At 49.9% G+C, this 21,688-nt stretch overlaps 7 protein-coding genes across 7 annotated transcripts; 4 read left to right on the top strand and 3 right to left on the bottom strand.

Moving 5' to 3' along the window:
* Positions 1-1,385: 1,385 nt before the first annotated feature.
* Positions 1,386-3,216, bottom strand: FA10DRAFT_270029 (MFS general substrate transporter). Its single transcript, XM_025522969.1, has 9 exons — positions 3,038-3,216; positions 2,955-2,976; positions 2,824-2,894; positions 2,416-2,770; positions 2,201-2,354; positions 1,859-2,128; positions 1,549-1,801; positions 1,466-1,489; positions 1,386-1,413 (listed from the first exon to the last, which is right to left on the bottom strand). The coding sequence occupies exons 1-7, from the start codon at positions 3,127-3,129 to the stop codon at positions 1,662-1,664; spliced, it is 1,104 nt and encodes a 367-aa protein (XP_025373858.1). The 5' UTR covers positions 3,130-3,216; the 3' UTR covers positions 1,386-1,413; positions 1,466-1,489; positions 1,549-1,661.
* Positions 3,217-6,267: 3,051 nt separating this feature from the next.
* On the top strand, positions 6,268-7,796 carry FA10DRAFT_263178 (hypothetical protein; the record flags this gene model as incomplete). The annotated part of the gene is made up of 7 exons (XM_025520179.1): positions 6,268-6,358; positions 6,436-6,525; positions 6,567-6,688; positions 6,823-6,854; positions 6,900-7,029; positions 7,081-7,236; positions 7,596-7,796. The coding sequence occupies 7 exons, from the start codon at positions 6,268-6,270 to the stop codon at positions 7,794-7,796; spliced, it is 822 nt and encodes a 273-aa protein (XP_025373857.1).
* Positions 7,797-8,893: 1,097 nt separating this feature from the next.
* Positions 8,894-9,466, top strand: FA10DRAFT_49662 (hypothetical protein). Its single transcript, XM_025525526.1, has 2 exons — positions 8,894-9,381; positions 9,456-9,466. The coding sequence occupies exon 1, from the start codon at positions 9,040-9,042 to the stop codon at positions 9,352-9,354; it is 315 nt and encodes a 104-aa protein (XP_025373856.1). The 5' UTR covers positions 8,894-9,039; the 3' UTR covers positions 9,355-9,381; positions 9,456-9,466.
* Positions 9,467-11,719: 2,253 nt separating this feature from the next.
* Positions 11,720-12,569, top strand: FA10DRAFT_289525 (hypothetical protein; the record flags this gene model as incomplete). The annotated part of the gene is made up of 3 exons (XM_025524306.1): positions 11,720-11,764; positions 12,400-12,453; positions 12,504-12,569. 3 exons carry the CDS (start codon positions 11,720-11,722, stop codon positions 12,567-12,569), a joined length of 165 nt encoding a protein of 54 aa, XP_025373855.1.
* Positions 12,570-14,558: 1,989 nt separating this feature from the next.
* On the bottom strand, positions 14,559-15,188 carry FA10DRAFT_246153 (Rhodanese-like protein). Its single transcript, XM_025519396.1, has 2 exons — positions 14,940-15,188; positions 14,559-14,876 (listed from the first exon to the last, which is right to left on the bottom strand). The coding sequence occupies exons 1-2, from the start codon at positions 15,111-15,113 to the stop codon at positions 14,571-14,573; spliced, it is 480 nt and encodes a 159-aa protein (XP_025373854.1). The 5' UTR covers positions 15,114-15,188; the 3' UTR covers positions 14,559-14,570.
* A 274-nt stretch (positions 15,189-15,462) lies between these two features.
* FA10DRAFT_246150 (arsenical-resistance protein) lies at positions 15,463-17,165 on the top strand. The gene is made up of 2 exons (XM_025519395.1): positions 15,463-15,937; positions 16,009-17,165. Exons 1-2 carry the CDS (start codon positions 15,572-15,574, stop codon positions 16,906-16,908), a joined length of 1,266 nt encoding a protein of 421 aa, XP_025373853.1. The 5' UTR covers positions 15,463-15,571; the 3' UTR covers positions 16,909-17,165.
* A 571-nt stretch (positions 17,166-17,736) lies between these two features.
* FA10DRAFT_282131 (hypothetical protein) lies at positions 17,737-18,891 on the bottom strand (the record flags this gene model as incomplete). The annotated part of the gene is made up of 5 exons (XM_025523746.1): positions 18,650-18,891; positions 18,590-18,608; positions 18,209-18,425; positions 18,066-18,098; positions 17,737-17,765 (listed from the first exon to the last, which is right to left on the bottom strand). Exons 1-5 carry the CDS (start codon positions 18,832-18,834, stop codon positions 17,737-17,739), a joined length of 483 nt encoding a protein of 160 aa, XP_025373852.1. The 5' UTR covers positions 18,835-18,891.
* Between the last annotated feature and the right edge of the window lie 2,797 nt (positions 18,892-21,688).

Here is a 21,688-nt window from a genome sequence, read left to right as displayed (position 1 = left end):
AGCAACGATGTATCCTTGGAGCAAAACAAGCAAGCAGCTCGATGCCCTCGACCTGTCGACCTACTCTACTCTTGGAGCTCGTGTCCCACTGGATTATCTGAGTTAGATTGATAGGCGAGAATGTAATACCTTGCGCCGGCAACTCTATGCGTTCTTACGCAAAATATCGATTGTTCGGGAACTGAGAGGCGCTGCAAGTGACAGGACGCTGTGCCGACGGATGATGCGAATGCGTCTGACAGTAATGGTAGGATCGGCGGCAAGGGACCGGCCGCAAGAGATCGGCCGCAAGGGATCGGCAGCAAGGGATCGGTGGGAAGGAATCGGCCAAAAGGGTAGTGTAGTGCGTTAGAACGGCGGAGTCATTCAACAGTGGATGGGTTTACTCTGAAAAAGAAAATTGGCGATCGATTTTTAGGGTGCCAAGTGCCATCCAAGCAGGACGAGCACCTTGGCGGCAGAGGCTTCTTCCAAGCGCGCAGCTCAACACCCCTGCGTCTCGTGTACAGCAAAACAGTGGTACAAGCCGACCGCTCCTCCGCGTCAAAGCGGCAGGCGAGGCACCTTGTTGACATCGTTCATGAACGCTCGAGCAAATTTGCTTCTCCGTACATCTCCCACCGGGAAACGCTTCTAGCACAGTCCCGAGGATCGAGAGGAATCTTGACATTGAGCCAGGTAGCTCGCTCAGCTGCCCTGAGGTATAGGATATTCCGATCCATGTACCCACGGCCGGAGCCTTCGATCATTCAAACGAAAATGACTGTTCACAGAGCTGAGCTCCAGCATCGGAAGCATCGGGAAATTCGTAGCTCAGCGTTTCAGTGATCTGCCAGACTCATCGGTGGGTGGATACACTCCCGTCGAGCGGGTGGTTACAATGTTCTCTTACGGTGTCTCAATCTGTCACGCTCTCTTGTTCGCTCTCGTCGAATGTTACAAATAAGCAGGCAGAGTGTACGTGAATTTGTGATTCAAGAAGCTTTTCGGCATGATCGAGGCCGCCTAACACCAGAGACGTCGAACGAGGTCAAAGAAATATCAACGAAGTCCGAATCAAACCTCAGCTGATCCAAGGTACAAGTGTGTAATTCCGGCTGAAAATTTCGGCACAGCGAGCTTAGCGACCTAGATGGAGATATTGAAAGAAGCAAGGCAGCGTGAAGATAGTCCCCATGCGGGAACGTTCATATCAAGTGGGTGAGACAGGGTATTTTCAGAGACGGGGAGGTCGCGCAGTGGAAGCGTATATGCCCTCTTGTCGGTCCTGAGTACGAATTTGCTCAGTGGCAAAGGGTGAGCGCTTCCGCAATTTGACGCCAAAGCGGATGAGAAGGAGAGGGAAAACGGCTAGGGCAAGTGCGACGAAGCCGAGAAGCGTCGAAGCCCACTTGTACGAGAGCGCCTGGTACACTATCGCTGCTTGTGGTTAGTTCAGAAATTGTGCGAGAAGATAGCGACTCACTTTCGGTTGCAAAGAGGGGAAATGCTAAGATATAGCATCAGCAGGAGAGAAGAAAAGCTACGACGCAAGAAGCAAATATTCACCAGTCGCAAGAATATTCCGACTGAAGCTCTGGGCCGCAAGAGCTGATGACGTGTAAGGACCGTAGCACTCGGACAGATACATAAAAATGCAGGCCTGATGGCCTCGAGTCTGGTCAGCCGGACAGCGTTGAGGCGGTGGGGCACGATATACAAACATAGACTAGGTAAAGGCCGGACATGAGACAGGCGCAGGCAAGCTGCGGAATGATCCACGGGAACTCTGGCTGAGCGGTCCAAGCGTAGAAGAACAACCCTGAATGCCGCAAAGGTCAGCTTCGGTGCCTGTTGGAGCGCTATGGTGGTTACTAACCGCCAGCAAAAAGAGGCGCCCCGAATGAGGCTTCCAACAGCCTCGTCTCGGGCATTGAGCTAGTCCTAACGTTTGTTGAGTGAAGGTAGACGAGATGCATCGCGAAGCCGATCAAAGCGCCAACAGCCAGGCCGCCAAAGCCGAGGCCCTGGGAGAAGCCATACTGAGAAAAGACTAAGGGGATTGACTCCAGAAAAAGGTAGAGGGTGCCCCAGGCAAACGAAATCCAGAGCGAAAGGCAGGATACGATGGGCTCCGTCGCTAAAAGCACTGTATAAACATCGTCCGTTGAGATTTCGCTTGCAACGGCTGAGGTCAGAAGAGCGAAAGAAAAAAACCTACCCAAGGGTCGAACGAGCGACAATGAGAGAGATGTTCTCGTCCTCGCGAGCATGCTAGCGAGCGTCGAACGTCCATGTGGCCGCTCCCTCATCACCAATGTTTCCCTATGGAAGGCGAGAAGGACAAGTGCGGCAGAGGGGACCGACGAAATGAGCTAGCACAATGAGATGAGCATCTACGCTTCTCAGCAGGAAAGAAGAAAAGCTAGAACCAACCATTGTCCAGTGAATCCATCGCCATCTGGTAAAGTTCTCTTCGGTCCAGCTAAAGAATATAGGGCCTATGGGCGTGCTGAAAAGGGCCGAGAGGCAGAAAAGGGCCATGGGAATCTCACGTTCTCGGCGTGTCCAGATGTCAGAGAGGGTGCCGCCAACCATGGTGGAACCTACGGACCCTGCGGCGCCGCAGAGGAATCGCGAGACCAGGACAGTTTCGATGTTATGAGCAAGGGCGACGGGGAGAAAGAAGAGAAAAAAGATGCCGTAGGAGGCGAGATACACGGGCCTGCGACCGACAGACTCGCCTAGCGGTGCCAAAAAAAGGGGGAAGATGGCGACGGCAAACGTAAAGCTATCGGATTGTTAGCTTAAATGCCTTGCCTGGACGAAAAAGAGTTCACGCACAAGGAGATGCCAGAAACAGCGAGGAGATGCGATGTGTTGAGGTCAACGGCCATTGCATCAACACCGAGGGACTGTTATAAGGTTCAGCTTCTGTTCGATTTCTATCCTGCAGGGTACTCTCTCGTTCTCACGTAGGAAGAGGCAGCGATGGAGCTGATGTGGACAGGCAACGTCAATTTCGCTCATCGCTGAAGAATATCTGTGAGTGTCTCACATAAGGCTCGACATGTAACACGCGGTCATGGTGATCGCCCATTTCCTCCCCTTCGCCCAATCCTGTGGGTTCTCGTGTTCAATCCCGTCCATGATGATGCTTTCTTGCCATTTCACAGAAAGAGCAATAAGTGGGGTTGGTTGTCGCACGTTTATCTGCGATGCACAGCGCGTTCGCTAGGAAACACGGGACGCACGAGGAGCCCAGCGCATCATTTTCCCAATTTCGAATTAAAAATTCTAAGGCACGTGCAAAAATTCTTTCATGTTGTGGCGTGCACCCATTCCTGGTTCACCCATTGTTCAATGGCAAATGGAATCGATTGGGTCGTCGATGCTCGGCGCAATGATTGCCACGTAGATATACAGTGCATGATGTCACCTTAGACTCATGGTTTACTGATAGGAAACACAAAGGACTTGGTCGCTGGGGCCGTCAATCTGCTTGCCATTTCTCTTGCAGCATCGTTACCGACACTGATCTCGGGCTCTTTTGCATATTCGGCTCGTCTTCTATTGCTCGAAAGGCACTGGACGCGGCCCACGAGCAGCCGGTTGGTACGCTGTTAAATTGCAGGCTCAATGTCACCTCTCGGGCGCTGATACCAGTGAGTCTAGCGTTGGATCGCTGCTGGCACAGCATTTTCGGGCAAGGGCTTGACCGTGGTAAACAGGAGGGCTTCCGCACAATCCAGCTATGAATGCCTGTATCTGGGCAGCTGAACAGCGTTCAAAGAGGTAGGAGGAGGAGTTGGGATCGTGAAAAAAACTTTAGCAGTCCTAGAGACTTGCGGGTCATAGCCGTCCAATTCCAGGTTAAAAGTCTCTGGGATACCGACCACATGAGAACAGATGAGAGAAGTACCGCAGGAGAAGCTTTACTTTTAGCTCATCGTTCCCTCGAAATACGCATTTCTTCACATTGTGTGCCATACCGATGCCGAAAGACCGATGCCGAAAGGACACGCAAGGTCCCACCAAGTCACGAGCTGTCGGATATTGCAATTCTAAAAAGACGTTGGGAGCTTGCTGCGACCTTATGCAGGCTCATAGCGCAGCAGTCGATCTGCAATGCAAGCCCGCATCTATACTCAATTTGAACCTGAAGGGCTTGATATAGACAATGGCAATACGAGCACTGCAAACACGGACCTCTCAATTGAGTGGCTTATGGCAGCAAAGCAACAAACCCGTTTATCCAGTGAGACGATTTGGAGCCGCGAGAAGCTTCGAGACCAAGACTTTGGCCGCATAGACGATTTGAGAAGCGTGCAAATCTAGCGTGATCAGATCCGAGGCCGGGCAGAGAAGAGGGAAACGATGAGGGATGTTGCAATAACGAAGCGAGGGTATCAGAACGATGATGGCGATAGCCAAGTCGACCAAAAAGGCCTTGACTTCGGTCCCAAATCTGGGACCGAGACAACATCGGCCAAAGAACAAATTTTTTCAAATTCTCGATCAGCTCAGCCTGCTACCGGGCCTTCTCTCGCTCATTGAACTCGCCTGTTCGTTGTTTCATCGGTCACAGCGCTTCACTGCAAATGTCAGCGGACTTTGTCGACGCGTACTATTAGCGGACGGTGAGATGCTAGCAATGTCATGAATTTATGGATGGCACATCGAGACATGTTCGAAGCCCAGCACAAAATTGGCTTTAGCGCTCAGACGTAACATATGGCTGATAAAGCACGGGAGAGGTAGAAGACTCGACGGGCACAGCAACATTAATATGTTCCAAAAGCTTATTTATGCTGTCGCGAGAGAAAAGACATTTGTAACCTGGTGTAGCCATTTTCGATCACTTAGCACTTCGCATTTTCAAGACTATTTTCTGCCACGTCTACTTTCAAATCATTTTGGCGCAACGAGGGAGACCGCAACGTTAAAGTGATTGCTTTTCACATGGATTTTCTGGAAATATCAGAAAACAAAAGTCCAAAGAATACGTTCAGAATGGTGAAAGAAGGACACATTCACTACCACCGTCATAAGTATGCTATATACGCCAGAATCTATGAGAAAGAGGGAAGATTGAAGACATGTCGCGAATGTTACCACAATATAGTTGGTCTTTGGTCTCTGCGGGGCCCTGCGCAGCCAGATTATAGTAGCTCGTGAAGGCGCTAATTCGCGAAGCCTTTTCTTTAGCTTATCACACCCCGACTTTAGAGAGCAAGCAACGTGCGAGCTTGTCTTAGGTTTAGGGTTAAGGGTGATGGTTAGGGAAGTCACAGATTTGGGGTAGTGGTATTTATTGTTACCGTAGATCGTTGCAGGGCAAGAAGGTGTCCACTTGATGAAGAAATTTAAACGGGCTATTGCCATCCCGAGAATACTGCGAGGAGGGGGCACCATGGAGATAAGCAGACAATTAATAGTAGCTACTCGAGCGAGAGTTCATCTGGGGTATCACGGGGCTCGCTGCCTACGAGAGCCACACCCTTCGTCTAATCCTCCATCTCAGCCTCAAAACCTCTTCACAACCCTCGCCCCTGTTTGTCCTCTGAGAGCATCGACTCGTCCAATGTGACAACTGATTCGCCGGATCTTCCGGATGTGCCTGACTACCTGGGCGTATACCAGATGTGCTTGTCATCCAAAACAACAACACAGGGAGCCGTGGAATGTGAATCGTTGATTCACTAAGCAGCATCGAACAAGCTGCTAGGTCATCGCAAGTGTACGAGGACGCAATTATCGAATAGGTACAGGAAGGTGGCTACTCAAAATCTTCTCATGCTCACCGGTGGCCATTCAAGAAGAGGTTTGGTAGGATATCTAACCTAGTTCGTTTGGTGTTCTTCAAGGCTGACTACGTATCAATACTTATCTTATTATCACCGGCAGCGACGACGAACTTTGCTCCTCGTCGAACTGGACACTGCGAGGCACTGTACCTCTTTTCTTTCTGCTCCGGGCGGAAACTTGAGATTTAGAAGCGCCTGTCCCAACCAATCACTGCTGCGGGAACAACTCGACTGGTTTCTCTTCAGCGCTGACTCTAAGTACGGCATTTTAAGTCAAGGATATGAGGGATGACACGTGGGCATATTCCACTCGATCAACATTCCCACATCCATATGCACGTGGAAAAGGCGCGTATGCCTACCGGTTAGCTTGGTTTGAACTATTTCATCGATCCCTGCCTCTTTACTACTGCTAGGACAGCACGATTCTAACGATTATTATGGCGGGCTGGCGGGCGTGACAACTTTTCCCCTTGCACAAATGCATTGGAACGACCAGGGAGCACTTGCGGTGTATGACAGCGCCGGAGCGAAGCAGCTCTTGCTGTTCCCAATCTCGTTCCTTCGCGCAGGTCGAGTTGACACCTTCACCTTCGTGCTAAGCAGTTGCAACACTGTTTCATCGAGGAGGGGGACTTGTTCGTCAAAGATTGTGGACGCAGAATTGCTCCCGAGGAGCACGTGTTCTCCGGTGGTGTCATTTTCAGACGTCGGTCGAGTCCCGCATCTTCGTCACGGTGTAAGAGACGATGAATAATCTGTCCTACCTTTTAAACACAGACCAGGTGGATGAAGCCGTCCACGAAAGACCGGGGCCAAGATTCAAGGCAAAGAATCGCACGATCGCCGAAGGCGCTGAGGGTAGTACAATGAGTGATTCAAAGCGGTCTTCCGCAAATCAGGTGCGTTCGGTACTCTGTACATATCCTGCCAAAGCTTAGCTTTTACCGCTTTCTGCGGAATACCTTTCGCGAATCTCTCATCGCCAGAGATGCTTTCTGCCTGGTAGCCAACGTACCGTATGGAAGCTGCACAGCATGTCATATCCTTCCGCAAAATCGGCCCGAGGTCAGTCTATGACCGTTGTGGCGAACGCGAACGAACGGTTTACAGGCTTTTACAGTACTACACAGAGGCTTTCGGCTTCGACCCAATTTACCTTTTCTCGCCGAGTTTTGGGCTGCTTCTCCGTGACGACATACATCATGCATTTGATCGCGGTGAATGGACTTTGTACGAGAAAGTAAGTCTGTGCTCTTGCCCAGGTCTTTGCGCACTAATGTCGCGAAATCAGGACGACTTCCTTGTCATCACCTTCTTCGTTTTCAAAGACTTCTCGTTGCGGCAGTTTTACGGCAATGTCATCTCGCCGGATCGTTTCGGAGCATCCAGATCGAAGGCTTTTAAGCTTCCACAACCGTCAATGTGCTATGAAGCGCTTTCGTGGCACGTCAGCTTGACCATAGATGATGGGAGATACGAACCTTCATTCGTTACATGGAGGACCAAAGTTTCGACCAGCTCTTTCCTACTTCCGGGTGTCAAACGAGACTCCATGTTTACATTTCCCATCACGAAAACAGGAAGAGCTGAAGCCGGCGCTCAAAAGCCCATCCTTCTCGCCAGTCGAAGTGGTCAGATCCAATCTGGTCATCTGTATTTCGGAAAGAGTCTGCACTTTCTGAAGTTACAGGTTTTCTCAACAAGCATTACAGCACTGTTTCTGCTCGGTATGCTATCGCTCTCAATTAAAGCCATCAGAGACTTAAATCTGCCCCACATCCGCTCGATCTGTTTTGCGCGCAACAGGCTTCAGCGAATCTCAAGGAGATTTTGGTTGCAGAATCCAAGAACCTGTTCCTAATTACCCCGCACGCTAGCAGGCGAGGCGATTGGCAGGCAAGGCAAGATGCTTTATGCGAAAGTGGGAGCCTTGTTATGGAAGCGAAATGGGTGCAGACCGGGCGTCCTGAGGTTTTCGGCGATTTTGTAGGCACAAGTAGTGGATAAGTGGACAGAGAAAGACACAGAATAGAAACTGAAATATATTTCACGCATGCACAACCTTCGCTCAAGCACCAACACGGTACAAACATCATTGATGCAAGATGCGCATAATCGGACGCGTGTGGCTTATGCGAAGCCGTCCTTGAAGCTCTGACTCGATCAATTGAGTAAGATTCTTTGAGGGCGCACAGATTCTAACTTCCTGCTGTAGTGATCCAATATTTTTCCTCTACTTTCGCGCGTCTTTTACATGCTCCTACGGTGCTGGTTAATTCTCAAACAAATCAAGACGAAATAAATTGTAGTTATAAGCTGAAGTCAGACGCAGTCAGGAGGGCTGCTGGCTTTGAGGCAGAGAGGAGGACCGCTTTCATACGTGCAGAGGTCATCGAAGCACAGAACAAAGTTATGATCAAAAACTCCGTCTCGAGAAATTTAGCCAAAGGAGGAAGGCACTAGAGCTCTACAATGGCATTGGGGCATTGGCTCCGGCCTCTTCATGCTGCAGCAACGCTGACGGCGAAGGCATTGCCAACTTCCGATCAGTCAGACCATCAAAGGAGAGCCATGATAGCTATGGACACGAGCGGCTATGGAGAAGGACTTGGTGTTGCGGTGGCCCTGTGGTTGTACCTGCTCCACCTGACACGCAATGGAGAAGGTCAACGCCGTGGTAAACGTCAAACTTCCTGAGTGTTCCAATGGTCCGGGAACATGACGAAGACGCGTCGGGCAAAGGAAGTCGAAGCTATCGGACATTACGGCATTGAGGAATTGCACGTGGCAAACGCGTTTGTAAGAATGTCGTTCCTGCGGTCTGTGCCTTTCACACCTGTCGAAATGCTCTGCCATTGTTCTTCTGCCTGTTGACGCCGCGCTTTGTATCCGATGATTGGATATGCCGCATCCATCGACCCATCGCCGTCTTCCGGGGTCATGGCTTATGACATTCATGAGGGACGGCCCTTTGTGCGATATTGACCTCTCTTTGTAGCCATCATCGTCATGCCTCGGTCGGCCTCCATTACTTTTCCGCGCCGGACGAGGCGCCAGACGGCATGGATACACGGGCGCGCCTTCGGCACGTTACGTCAATGTCGGGTCCCCAAACCCTCGGCAGCCGCGTTCTCCTTCACCCGCGCCCGACGACAGCTTCGTTCAGGCCAGATTAATTTGCTGCGCAATTATCCAGCACAAGCTCAAGTGTTTGGTGCTTCTGCATACGCAGGGCATCCTCCTTCATCTTATGCGCGCGCTGCGTCCGGGCATTTGCAATGTCAACACTCGTCGTGAGTTGATGGCCTTGTCATGCACGGTGCTTTTGCTGCTGCCCGTATCCAAAACTTCGTCGGTCGCCGAGAGCTCAATTCAAAACGAGCAAAGCGTAACGTCGATCAGCGTCAACGTGGGCGCAAAGCGAGACGGTAGCGAGGCACCAATTTCAGACCGGATCCGAAGGGGAAGATCACAAACTTTGACAAGTCATGAAAAAATGCAAATAGCGATGTGCAGCGATCTCTGCTGCTCTTGGCTGGAGGTGGAGAGGAAGAGTCTCCTCTAATTCACAAAAATAGAGAAAATCTGTGTTGTATGTACTGCTTGGACCTTTTCTCGAAGCGCTTTCGTCTTGGAGAGCAACGAAGTCTCACAGTGGTCGCTTAGCACACGAGTACCTTCGACCGTACAGGATGAACAGTGAGAGCGGAGTGCATTAGGCAATTCGCCAATCGACAGGAACGCTTGACGATGTTGGAGAAGACGGAGGAGGGGGAAAGAAAGAGTCCCGCCGAAGCGCTTCGATCTTAGAGTTCTTGAGGACAGAGATGCCCAATGTTCTGACGCCACTCAGCCGAAGCAAACATATTCGACATTTGACAGCAACATTCGATTGGTGACCAGGAACCGATTCACACAGCCGTCTTGACAAAAAAGCAATGAATTGCTTTGTCTCGGCATCGCTTCTCAGCTCCGCTTGTGAACCCGAGCGACTCCGAGAATTCATAAAGTTTCATCTGGTCGGGAGCTGCTTATTCCGGAAGAAAACACGTCCGTTCGGCCTCAATCGAGAAAGAAACAGGTACAGTTCTGTACATTCTAATATTGCACCCTCTCCATGCCAAACTTTTTAAGCCAAATGTTCTTCTCCGTGTGTAACGTGAAAGGAAGATATCAGCATGTCTCCTTCAGCGTCGCAATCGAAGAAGCCGGCGCAACAACATTGAGCATCACCTCCGACAGATTTGACGCCTTCAGTCCATACACCGACATATCCGATTTCGTCACCTCGGCGTGTGAGGCTGTCGCTAGGCGAATATGCTCTATTCCTTGTGTGGCGATGCGCATTTGGAAAGGTGGCGTTGGGGTTTCCTCTTCTGGTGTCAAAAGTGCTCACCTCTCCCGAGCTGTGATCCTCTTCTGCATCTTTTGATTCGGCGAGAAAGCTCTCTGTCCTATCGTTCCTCAAATCGTTCCTCAAATTGTCGACGGAGGAGAAGAGATGACGTGCTAAATCGGACTACATCTCAGATGCTCAGCGACTTGAAGTGGAAAACTCCAAGGAATGCACGCGCACTCACCATATTGGTTAGTTTGTCTTCCAGGGCAGTGTGTCCACTGCGGGATCTGATTTCAGCGAGCTCTGCTTCGAGACGGTCATTTCTTTCTTGCAAGCGAGCGTTCTGCAACCGCAAATCAACAATTAGTTGAGCACGTCGCTCGCGAAATGCTCGCGACACGTCTAATTGCCTCGATTTGCGTGCATCAGGATCCTTGCGACGACCTCGGACCATCAAAGAAGAGACAAGGCCACACCCTGAAGTTGGAGGAGAAGATCGCTGAGGCTGATGACGAAGGACTGCCAATTTAAGCAAAGGCCTGCCAGCCAATGGGTGTTTAAATAAGAGGCCACCGCTCTCGATCAATATATTTGGCAGCACGTGCGTGCTTTGGCTTTTAAATGAGCAACGTGAATCGATGGAACAAATTTCAAATTCCTCACTCCTGCCTTGAGCGTTCGGGCTTACAGACGAGCTCGATTAGCGTGAGGAACCTTCTGAAATTTTAAATAGGTTTCGTCGTCACATGACATCAGTGAGTGCTCTCCATAAGTTTGTAGATCTGCCCTCTCCGCTCATTTGTCAGATCTACTGGTCTAAATTTGACCAAGGCCCGCTCCCTCTTTGAACCGCCATTTCATAGAGGTATCTTTGCCTGTGCACAATGGCAGAGCGTAGAGAAAGTCGCCATGAAGATGTTGCGCGAGATTTCCCGCAAATTGGCCAGTGCGAAAGCAGTGGGCAATTACTTCGTGCGTGTTACATGTCGAGCTTCATTTGTGTTGTCGTACCTCATCAATTGCTCAGTAGAAGCCAAGGAATCGAGTCTGCTACAGTGCAATCGCAGCAAAACATAAGTAAGGCGATCTTTGGAGGGCGCAGAACTCAGATTAGCCGCTGATGTTGACTTTAAGTTCACAAGGAATATACGCAGTGGTCGTCGACTTGCAAACGTCGATGCATCTCGCGGTCTTGGGCATTTCGTTTTGCCCAGAAGTATGCGTTCTGTGGCCAACTCTCGAGAGCTGACGTTCTGGGACAGCTTCACCATTGCCGTTGCAATCTTCCCTCTTCTGATGCCAACCGCGGGGGGGGGGGGAAGAAACACTTTCGGCCGAAGACCTGTTTATCTGACCTCCTATTCCCTTTTCTTCCATTTTCCCTCCAATTTGCTCTTGCACAGGACATCGAAATTGTTCTTGTCTTCCCCTTTCTCTGCGGCGCTGCAGGATCTGTGAGTACAACAGAGGTCAGCGGCACTCTTTCGAACATCTGAATGCGCGATAAGGCCGAGAATCACCCATCGCCCTCTTTCCTTTTTGGTTAATTTGGACTGCCCATTGGACCTATTCTTTTTAAGCTGGAACGACAATGACGGAGAAGCTCTCAGTTGGCGGTGTATTTACTGGACGATTGGTGAGCCAACGCCTCTGCTGTTCGATCTGTGCCCTGTTGATAGAAGATGATGGAGGAAGCTGTATTCATCAGTCCTTTCTGCTGCACTGGTGATCTTTACTTTCGATCGCGAGACCTTGTCTGTGGCGGGACAAAGGACAGAATAGCGCAGCAAATGACCGACGCTAGACAGCATAGCCAACAAACTAAACTTTTCGCTCGCTTTCAAAGAAAGTTTTGCAGCCATTGAGTGAGGATGTCTCTCGCATCGCTGTATTGACACCGTTGCTTGCAAGCTTGTCCGTAAAATGCTTTTCACCTCGGAGTCCATCATTTTCTGTCTTTCGCTTGATATTTTGCTCGCATGAGACATGCTAATTTCTTCCTTGGGTCGGTCCCTATCGTTTTTGCCCAGTACATCTCCTTCATGGACCTACTTTCGGGAATCTCTCTTTCGGCGTGGTGGCCGACAGCGCCGTTCACCTTGTTCATCTTTGTCTTCCAAGCACGAGGTTAGCAGAAGACCCGAAAAGAGGCTGGAAGAAGCGTGCGATGGCAAATTGGAGTTTGCCAGCACTTGGTGGTCTCTTTTTCGTCTGTCTCTGTTGTATCCTACATGCTGATCGCGGTTGGACATGGAAAACACAATCTCGTAGATTGGTCCTCAAATTGTGTCGGCCTACAACGTCTTCGATCTCTTTCTCGTGGATGTGAGTAGCGTTCTTTCACTCGATAATTTGCAATCTGACAAATCACACAGGCCTGCATGTTCATGCTGTTGTCCCAGAGCTACGGTGTATACACGTCGTCAGCAATCGCAGCTTAAAGTTTCAGCCGCACTCTGTTCACGACTGGTAAGCTCCGGATTACTGCTTGTACCTCTATCCTGCTGACAACTTTTGAAGATTTTCCGCTATTTGCCGTCAATAATGAGCTTCTTCCCTCTTTTTGCACAGAATAAAGGACGTTTGATAAGATGACGAGCTGTGTACGAAATACTGTCACTCTCGCGGACCTCTACGCTCTTAGCGTGCGTCGCCACAACCCTTGCCTAATCTGCTTTCTTCTTATCACGGCACTAAATTGAGCAATCGCTCGCATTTGGTCACTAAGCAAATTCATGCACCAGTTCGGCCGGAGGCCGGGGAAGTAGTCTCAACGCCTATTTGCGCTTTCCATGTATCCTGGGCTAACTCTGTCATCCTTTACGGATTATCGTTACATGACGCTGTTTGGCCACGGTGAACTCCTTCGCGGTGACCGCATGGCAGACTTGCGATAGTTAGTTTGAGCCAGAAAAGCTCGACATTAATTCGAAGACAAGCAAGTCGAAGGAAGAAGCTGAGCCATTATCTACTTGTCATCTGCGCGACTTTTTTCACCTGGGAATGGGCAGTCGATGCTACCTTGTTCTCATGAAACGTGCCCATTTCTACCCTATCGTGAAGCGCGTGTGGCGTGCTATCAATTTTCCGGGCGACCCGAAGTGTAGGATGCCCGTGATGATGGGTATACCTACAGAAGTTGTGCTTCGCGATACTTTTGCTTCAGCCGAACCACTTGTCGGCGCAACCATTGAAAGGATTATATCTCCCGCAGCATCTCGCAAATAGAATTAGGGTTGTTTGAATGAATCCGTCCATCCTTTCTCGATCACTTTACTTACATGGCTGCTGCCTTCGCTCATGCGGAAGAATACCGGTTATTTGACAGAGTAGACAAGACTTTGAGGCACAACAGCATGTCAGCGTCTTGCTTTCTTGAATTCCGTTTCTACACAAGCATCTTGTCCTTTCACTGTCCATCGTGTTTTGTCTTGTGCCGCTGATTAACGAACGTCACATTACAGAAAAGGGTTGGTGTCCAAAACGCCATCAAGAAGAATAAAACAAGACAATTAACCAGGGAGCTTGCTTGCAGAACTGGCAAATTTGTTCCAACTCACACAATTAAAGCAGCTCTCAGGAGGAAATGCATCTTTGCGGACCACACACGAACAAAGCTGAAGTTGACGTAACGCCCAAGTGCGAAAAGTCGGCAAGAATGTGAGAACCAAAATGTTGCAAAAAGACCACTCCATCTGATGAGATCATTGCTAATTGAAAAAAGGAGGACAGAGCGATCTTGGCATCTACCTGACAAGAGTGCGATAAGATGCCTGAAGAGACAAAATAGAGCGACGAGACTTTCATGACGCTCTTGAATCGCTTTGAGCGGCTCTCTAAAAGGGAAGGAGAGTGGCTACTTTACAGTTCAGCCGGCTCGACAATGTAAGCAAAAATGTGCTTTCTCAACTCCATCTTGCTACCATACACGCAACGTTTGCCCGAAGTCTGCATCCTTAAGCAGGATGTCTGCAACAACCACAGTCCCAGCATACACGAGCACGGTTCAACGATATGTCAAGATTGTATCCTGGCCGGCATGATGGCTTCTATATTTCGCAGTCGATTGTAGCCTGAAGCTACCTGGCGGTATCGAACCCCATTCACAAGCACTAACCATCCAGGAAGATGGCAGCTTTGGTCGCCATGAAAGTTGATTTAAAGACCAAGTAGGGTTGTTAAAAGCCAATAATGTAGAACTTTTTGGTGAGCTCCTGCAATGAAGAAAAGACATGCTGTCTCAATGATAATATTGTTTCGCAAATGTTGAAGACGTCTGTAGCTTTATCCGTCCACTAATCAGGACGTCCAGTATGACTTTACGATCGATCGCATGATCTTGCTGCCGCGCTCACCATGCGCATCTAATTACGGAAAGAGACAAGAAATAAAAGCATTTTAGGTCACACAAAATGTCACGTTCAGGAGATGAGAGAAAGGTTTCATAGCTGCGTAGTGCGCATACCTTCCTTTTGACCTCGTTTATGGAGGTCTCCCGCTCCAAAGATCTCTTCCCAACGAACGATTCCGCCCTGTAGGATGACCACGCGCTTTTTTATCTCCTCGGAAGTGTGCATCTCTTGCGTCTGCAGTGCATCGGCATACCAACCGGCAGCTCGAGGAGCGCGGCCCGCGGATCGGCTGCAATGAAAGACGATCAGGGGAATGTGACTGAGAAGGGGTAGCAGAGGAGCGAGCGATACCGGCAGCGAGTGAGCGGGAATGTTGACGGCACCCGGAATCATAGACTACATTTGAGAAAGGTTAAAAGCCTACACCACCTGCAACCCGTAAGTGGATCAAATCCTCACCGTGCAATCTGCTCGCCTTACGTCGATGACCAAGAAATCCTTACCGACCGTCCGCTGAGAAAGGAGTATTGCAAGCTCTTCGATGGTGATGGACCCGAGGTGCTGCAGCGAGTTTCGCGGCGCCCCGTAGACAGAGTACCAGTCCTTGGCGTCAATTGGATGATGTTCTGGCATCTCAATTGGTGACACCTTTGCAGTGTGGGAGGCGCGAACTGAGCGAAGGCCTCCCCTTTTTGGGCGAAGGAGACTATAGGGTACTCGGGGCCACCTACTTCTCGGGAGCAGCGACGCAGCTTTTATAGGTGCTCTGCAACGAGTTCACTTCACGGCACTGACACGTTCTGGCGTCGGTTCCTTCGCTATAGACTTGAATTTGAAATACAGTTATGCAGCATCGTGGAAACGTCATGCACAGCCAAGCGAATTTGACATGGGCAATTTCAAATTCAAATTACCTAAAAACGGGCTCAAGGCTCTCTCGCCATATATATAGGTAGCCCGGACTTTCATACGCGTTTGGTTTGTTAAACGTTCGGCAATACTGTTGCTACACCAGTCCGCTGTGTTACACGCTTTGCCAGAGCCTGCAACGCGAGGAGCACCTGACAACAGCACCGTCCGCCACCGTCAACATGTCATCACCCCTGGAAAGCAAAGCTCCAGACTCTAGTAGCCTCGGCTGCGCAGAAATTGGCACCTGCAGTCGCGCAAGTCAAAAAGGTCTCACGAATTTTCGCAGTCATGGTGGTGTCCCTACGCACAAAGACATGCGTGAGGAAGAGGACGTCTCTAACGCAACCGCTAAAAGTATTCTTCTTGGCCTCAACTGGCTGGATCGCTTCCTGACGCTTTTCATCATCCTCGCCATGATCATCGGCGTAGTGATAGGTGAATTCGCGCCAAATGTGAACAGCACGCTCAACAAAGGCAACCTCAAAGGTGTATCCGCGCCGCTTGTCGTGGGTCTCATCGTAATGATGTGGCCAATCTTGACCAAGGTGTGCTTCCGTACCTACAACGTGAGAAGACATATCTTTCAGCTCACACGCATTGCACCGTACTCCAACAGGTTCCATACGAGCAGCTCCCGAAAACATTCAAGAGCTCAAAAATTTGGCTGCAAATCTTGCTCTCGCTAATTCTCAATTGGGTCATAGGCCCATTTCTGATGTTAGGAATCGCCTGGGCAACGCTACCAGACCTAGAAGAGTACCGTATTGGTATCATCATGGTCGGCCTTGCGCGGTGTATTGCTATGGTGATGATATGGAACAAGATTGCGCGCGGCGATGCCTCCGTCTGCGCAATCCTAGTCATCATCAACTCGATTCTTCAAATAGTCCTTTATGCACCCTTCAGCCTCTGGTTCGTTAACGTCATCTCGGGATCTCAGTCATACAAACTCGACTACGGCGACACGGCGATCTCTGTCCTCATCTACTTGGGTATACCGCTGATTTCCGGCGTGCTCACACGTTTTCTCATCATCCGAACCGCAGGGCGGGCTTTCTTCGAGCGAAAGTTCTTGCACTTCTTCGGACCACTCTCACTCGTCGGTCTCTTATACACCATCATCATAATTTTCGCAGAACAGGCTAAACATATCTTGCACAACCTGGGGCCGACGTTTCGCACGTTTGTGCCGTTGGTCTTATACTTCGCCATCATGTGGACCCTGGCTTTCTTCCTCGTATGGCACTTCAGCAAACGATATGGACACGAAAATTGGGGATACCAGATGGCGGTCGTGCAAGCGTTCACAGCAGGCAGCAACAATTTCGAGCTTGCCATTGCTGTGTGCGTATCTGTCTACGGAGCTGACTCGAATCAGGCTTTGGCAGCAACAATTGGCCCGCTAGTAGAGGTCCCTGTTCTTCTTGCGCTTTCCTGGATAGCGCTCTACGCCGGTCAAAAGCTTCGATGGTCCTCGGCTTCAAAAGAACAAGGGATTGACCGAACTTCGCCCTAATGGTCCTCTTCCGCACCGTCATCTATGCTAGAATTGGAACTCTACCGCAAAACACCATGCCCTATTTCAAGTTCCATAGAAAGAGCTGGGCAAATGAGGTTGTCTCTGCTCGTCACTATTTGTAGTACATGCAGAGTTAGTCCATTTGAATGCTCGGCGCTTTGTTGCACAGCATGTATCGTCCATCATTGGCACGATTTGCAGAGCAAAATAGACAATGTAGGCGAGGCGGAGAGGTGGTACAATTTCAGACACCCAAGTCCGGACCGTTCTGGCGCCCGCTCATCAATCAGTCTGCCAATCTCGTGAGAAAGTGAGAAATGAGTTCCAAAGATGAGGTTCAGATGTGTCATTCGTAGTCCTTCCATGGGTGCACCAGAGCACGTTGAGGCTCAGTGGCAGTTGAAGTGCACTCGAACTTCAGAGGTGCCGACTTCAACAATCCTGCTCGAGCACAGGACTCAGAGAGTTGCAAGAGCATGCGAGAAGGCTTTACCTTGCTTGTTCAATGTCTTGTTGCATCGAGAAGTTGTTTTTCTATCTTCTTCTCAATGTCATCTTTCTCCCTCCTCATCAATTTCATTTTTCTCCTTAATCTCATATCGAGCATGAAAGTATAGTTTTAGTTCCCAGACAGAAATAGGGAGGTAAAAGTGCAGGAAAGTCGTGTTAAATAGAGGGACTTAAAGCATGCAGAGAAGGGTGGGAGGTGAAAGGAAGCATTTCAGACCAAAATTTTTCGTCCAGAAAGCCGTCCTCTGGTAGACCTAGCATACCAGAATGGCATGCAACAATATCATCCGAGTATGAAGTTATGTGTCCCACGAACTACTGGAGACTGAACGAGAGCTTCAGGACTAGAGACGGATTTAGCCAAAGGTAACACTCCGATGTCAGTCGAGAGACTGATGGCATGTTGCAGTTGCTCTGTGACGGCGCTTAGTTGTGAGGGTGAATTGAGCAATGACTGCAGCAAGTTCGCATAAAGCGCCGCGTTGGTGGTGTTGACCATAGTAGTACTATTCAACGTATCCGCAACTTCCTGGACGAGTGCAAGAGCGTCCTCTTTGTCATGGTGCTCTGCCAATTTCGCCTGATTGCAAGCGAGCTTGAAGAGAAATACGCTAGCGTACGTGACCATGATGAGTTGCACCTACCTTTCCCTTTCTTCTTGGGAGATTGACGGCATACTGAAGGCCAAAGGAGTTGACAAGCAGCCCAGCGTAGCTAATTCGAGGGGACCACTGCCGGTGCAGCGAAAGGAGCAGCCTCGAATCGTGATCTAGCTTATGGGACTGACATCGCTCAGGCAGTTTGAAAAGCAGTCTTGAAACCCAGTGCTTGTTCCACTCGTCTAGCTCTTCGTTGAAGGTACGAATACACGCCAGCTTGGCCTCGTGGTCAACAGTAGCGTGGGTAGGTTTTGCCGTTGTCTTGGTGTTTGCCGCCTTCGTCTTCTGTAGTCTATGCTTGAACATTGGGGCGGCCGACCGGCGGAGATTCCAGGTACGAAGATGCTTGAGTTGGCGACACAGCATACGAAGCAAGTCGACAAAAGCGGCGATCGCCGTATTCCACGGGCGATTTAGCCTTTCATCATCTTCACCTCCGCGGATTGCTACAAGGCACCATCTACGGCAGTGGATGATCAGATCATCATCTTGGAGCTTGTCCTTCTTACCCAGTAGGGCTGAAAAGCTCTTGTCGACTATAGAGCTCGGCTATATAGCAGCATAATCACGTCCGCTGCCGGTTGAGAGTCTCGGGTTTTGTGTCATTGGCGATATTTTTGAAATTGTTGATGACGTCCTCGCATGCGCCCTCGTGCTGCTGTGAAATGCCCAGATCGGTAGCAATGCGCATCGCTAGGCCGCTGTACACCCAAGATCGATCATCGTTCCAGTGTTTCGAATCGGGCATCCACATGGCAAGAAGCAGCAGGCCCTGGACTATTTCGACGCTCTTTGTGCCCTAGGCGGTGCTGCACCTGATCATATCTCTCCTTTTTTTGGCAACGGAGAGTGGAGCCTGCATTCAGTCCAGCAAGCCGCGGTTCAGGCCCGGAATATATCTTTACACTACAAACGCGGGAAGGAGCTTATACAATTTCGCATGATCTTGCATAACTGATTCTGCTCGTCGCGTAGAAATCCCTCAAGTAACGCGTGACCCAAGATTATTTCCAGACATTCTCGGAAATGATTCCGCCCTGCGAGAAGAGGAATTGTCCTTGCCGTGTCGCCTGGAAGTGGGGCATGGCATGTTACAAGTCTGCCATGGCGTCGATGGTTAGTAGCAGAGCCTTGTCATAGCAGAAGCCATCAACGTCCAGCAGCGAGATGAGCATGCAATGTCATCTGCATCGTTCTCGGCTCTCAGGCAAGCTACAGCTGTGAATCTGGTACACCATTCAATACGCCGGCTCTGTTCTGCCTGGCTAACCAAAATCCTGTCCAAGTATTACTGATCATCACATACCTCATTTGGACATAAATGATTTTGATCTAGTTTTTATTCTTACTCTTGCTTCTAAAACAGCACCATCAACGCATCAACCAGCGAAAGCGCGACGCGGCGACGCGCATGTTGTGGAGCGAGCCCCGATGCGCAATCAGCGAATCGGCCTCGACCTCGGAAATAAGAATGAAGCGAGCGATCGGCTGAATTCTTGATCTTTTCTAAGACTAAGGCATCCCAATGACGGTATGGAAGCTAATGACAGCCACTAAAGAGAGATGCCCGATCTTCTTACCAGCACGTGCCATGCTCTTGAAGTAGCCTCTTGCTTCGATAGACCATTTCCCTAGGAAGCAAATTGCGCTAAATCACTCCTAACTCTTTGTAAACGAGCCATCGACTTATCAAAGTGCAAACGAAAAAGCTTAGGTCGCTCGAAGAAAGTATTGGTGACCGGGGCGCAGCAAGTCCTGACGAAATTATTACTTGGGAGAGAATTGACTGTGTACATGCCAGTTGAAGTAGCGTGCCGTGAACCACGCCGCTTGCTGCATTGCTAGTCACTGAAAGCGCAAAACAATAGCCAGAAGATCGTATCTTGTTCGGCATGACGACACGGACATTCGAGAAGCGATTGCGTGTGCAGACGACTTACCAAAGCCCGGTACCTCAGCATCTGCGTTCTCGGGCTGCTCCAGTTGAATCCGACTTCGACCAGTTTCGTCCAGCTTCGTGGCATGCATAAGAACAAACGAATTATTGGATAGCCTGATGACGTCGCTACCGAGTCTCCCGCCTCCCCTCTTTGGCTCGTCTGGAGGGCTAGAAGGTTATCTCTCGCACGTCTGGTTGCCGAACAGCTCGCAGACAGAATAGTGGGCTTGGGTGCGTGCCGCTCCAACAAACTCATTTCTTGCATCTTCGGTGGACGCAGGGAAGAAAACAGAAGGTGATCAAGTCTTCGTTTCATTGGCCATAGCCCCGCCTAGCAGTGCACCCGAGCAGCCTCGATAGACACTCGATTTTCATCATGATCGACATTCACCAGTGCAACGATCATGCAAACTCACCGTCTTGCGTAATTCGTGCTGTGTGTACGCGCTCCCCACACACACTGTGTCCACAGCTTGCCCTGTACGAGTGTAAATGACATTGAGTTTGTCGTTCACGGAGGGCAAGGAGAGCATAGACCATCTGGAAACACTTGTGCAGCTCCGGTCCACTTTCATCCCGACAATTTTGCTTAGCGATACGCAATGCTCATCATAAACAAGAGAATTTTATGAGTGGCTTCATTGAAACAGAGCAGGCGGTCTAGCCCTTCATCCTCTAGACACTGTCACATTTGTCCACAGCTGCTGAACCCACTGGCATTTGAAAGACGGATATTAAGGCTCCAGCATTCTGACTGCCGAAGGCGGTGGGGACATCTTCAGTCATGTCGTATCGGGGACGTCCCTGCGCTTTTGCCAACGAATAGACCCTTCTCCAACCAGTGTACACTGTCAAATTTGTCGACTCTGACGTCTGGAACTTCCCGAGTGAGAGCTAGATCTCAGCGTGTATTCAAACCATGGACCGTTTTCTACGAACAAAAATCTGCGAAACCCGAAAATCTGCGGAAAAGATGGCGAACCCAAATATCTACAGCTCTCACGACGCGAAACACAAGTCGCCATCATTTCCAAATTAGGGTTTCTTCGGCATCGCCCCACTTCTTTGACGTCTTTGCTGCAAGGTTGTGTAAATTCGAGGTATTACTCAGTGACCGCCAAATGTTTGCTGTGTTGCTGTAGTGTGCCCCTCTTTCATTTTTGTCTTTCGTGTAAGAAGGCCATTCCAGTCAAGATGCCCATTACGGTAGATGCAAGCATCTCCTCTCCTCGCTGCTCGGGCTGGAAACAGCCAACAGACCAGCAGTCATGAGCGTTATCCGGCGTCAGCATCTGGCAATCAGGTGTTAGTCAATTATCTTCAAGCCAAAGCTCTCGCACCTCTCCCCCTTCATTTTGACTGATCAAAGCTAGCCAGGAAGAATTTCCGAGAATTGTCATGGAGCACATGCCTGCTCAAGTCGACGACGATCGAACCTGCTATCCGTTCGTCAATAGAAATCTAGCAGGCCTTAGATTGTACAAAATTCTGCGATAGTATAAGCTGGGACATGCGGATGTTTCCGATCAGGCTTTCTCGAGCAATCCGCGCTCCTTCGCCTCGTGAAAAATGGAAGTGGCAGATCTCCATATTCTTCTTCTGTTCCTGATCGAGCATGTCGGCGACTGCAGGCAAGCTTTCATATGAGATAGCCATATTGATCCTTTGT

The sequence above is a fragment of the Acaromyces ingoldii genome (assembly GCF_003144295.1).
Source record: "Acaromyces ingoldii strain MCA 4198 unplaced genomic scaffold FA10scaffold_10, whole genome shotgun sequence".
Taxonomy (NCBI): domain Eukaryota; kingdom Fungi; phylum Basidiomycota; class Exobasidiomycetes; order Exobasidiales; family Cryptobasidiaceae; genus Acaromyces; species Acaromyces ingoldii.
Note: the sequence above shows the minus strand (reverse complement) of the source record. Positions and strands in the feature narration are given on the sequence as shown.

Coding starts and splice junctions, on each gene's coding strand:
- FA10DRAFT_246153 (XM_025519396.1), bottom strand. CDS start 15,113: ATGCCAGAACATCATCCAATTGACGCCAAGGACTGGTACTCTGTCTAC. Junction 14,877..14,939: donor TAAGGCGAGCAGATTGCACG/GTGAGGATTTGA, acceptor TCTCAAATGTAG/TCTATGATTCCGGGTGCCGT.
- FA10DRAFT_246150 (XM_025519395.1), top strand. CDS start 15,572: ATGTCATCACCCCTGGAAAGCAAAGCTCCAGACTCTAGTAGCCTCGGC. Junction 15,938..16,008: donor TGTGGCCAATCTTGACCAAG/GTGTGCTTCCGT, acceptor GTACTCCAACAG/GTTCCATACGAGCAGCTCCC.
- FA10DRAFT_270029 (XM_025522969.1), bottom strand. CDS start 3,129: ATGGACGGGATTGAACACGAGAACCCACAGGATTGGGCGAAGGGGAGG. Junction 2,771..2,823: donor GCTGTTTCTGGCATCTCCTT/GTGCGTGAACTC, acceptor ACAATCCGATAG/CTTTACGTTTGCCGTCGCCA. Junction 2,129..2,200: donor GTCGCTCGTTCGACCCTTGG/GTAGGTTTTTTT, acceptor ATGTTTATACAG/TGCTTTTAGCGACGGAGCCC.
- FA10DRAFT_49662 (XM_025525526.1), top strand. CDS start 9,040: ATGCGCGCGCTGCGTCCGGGCATTTGCAATGTCAACACTCGTCGTGAG.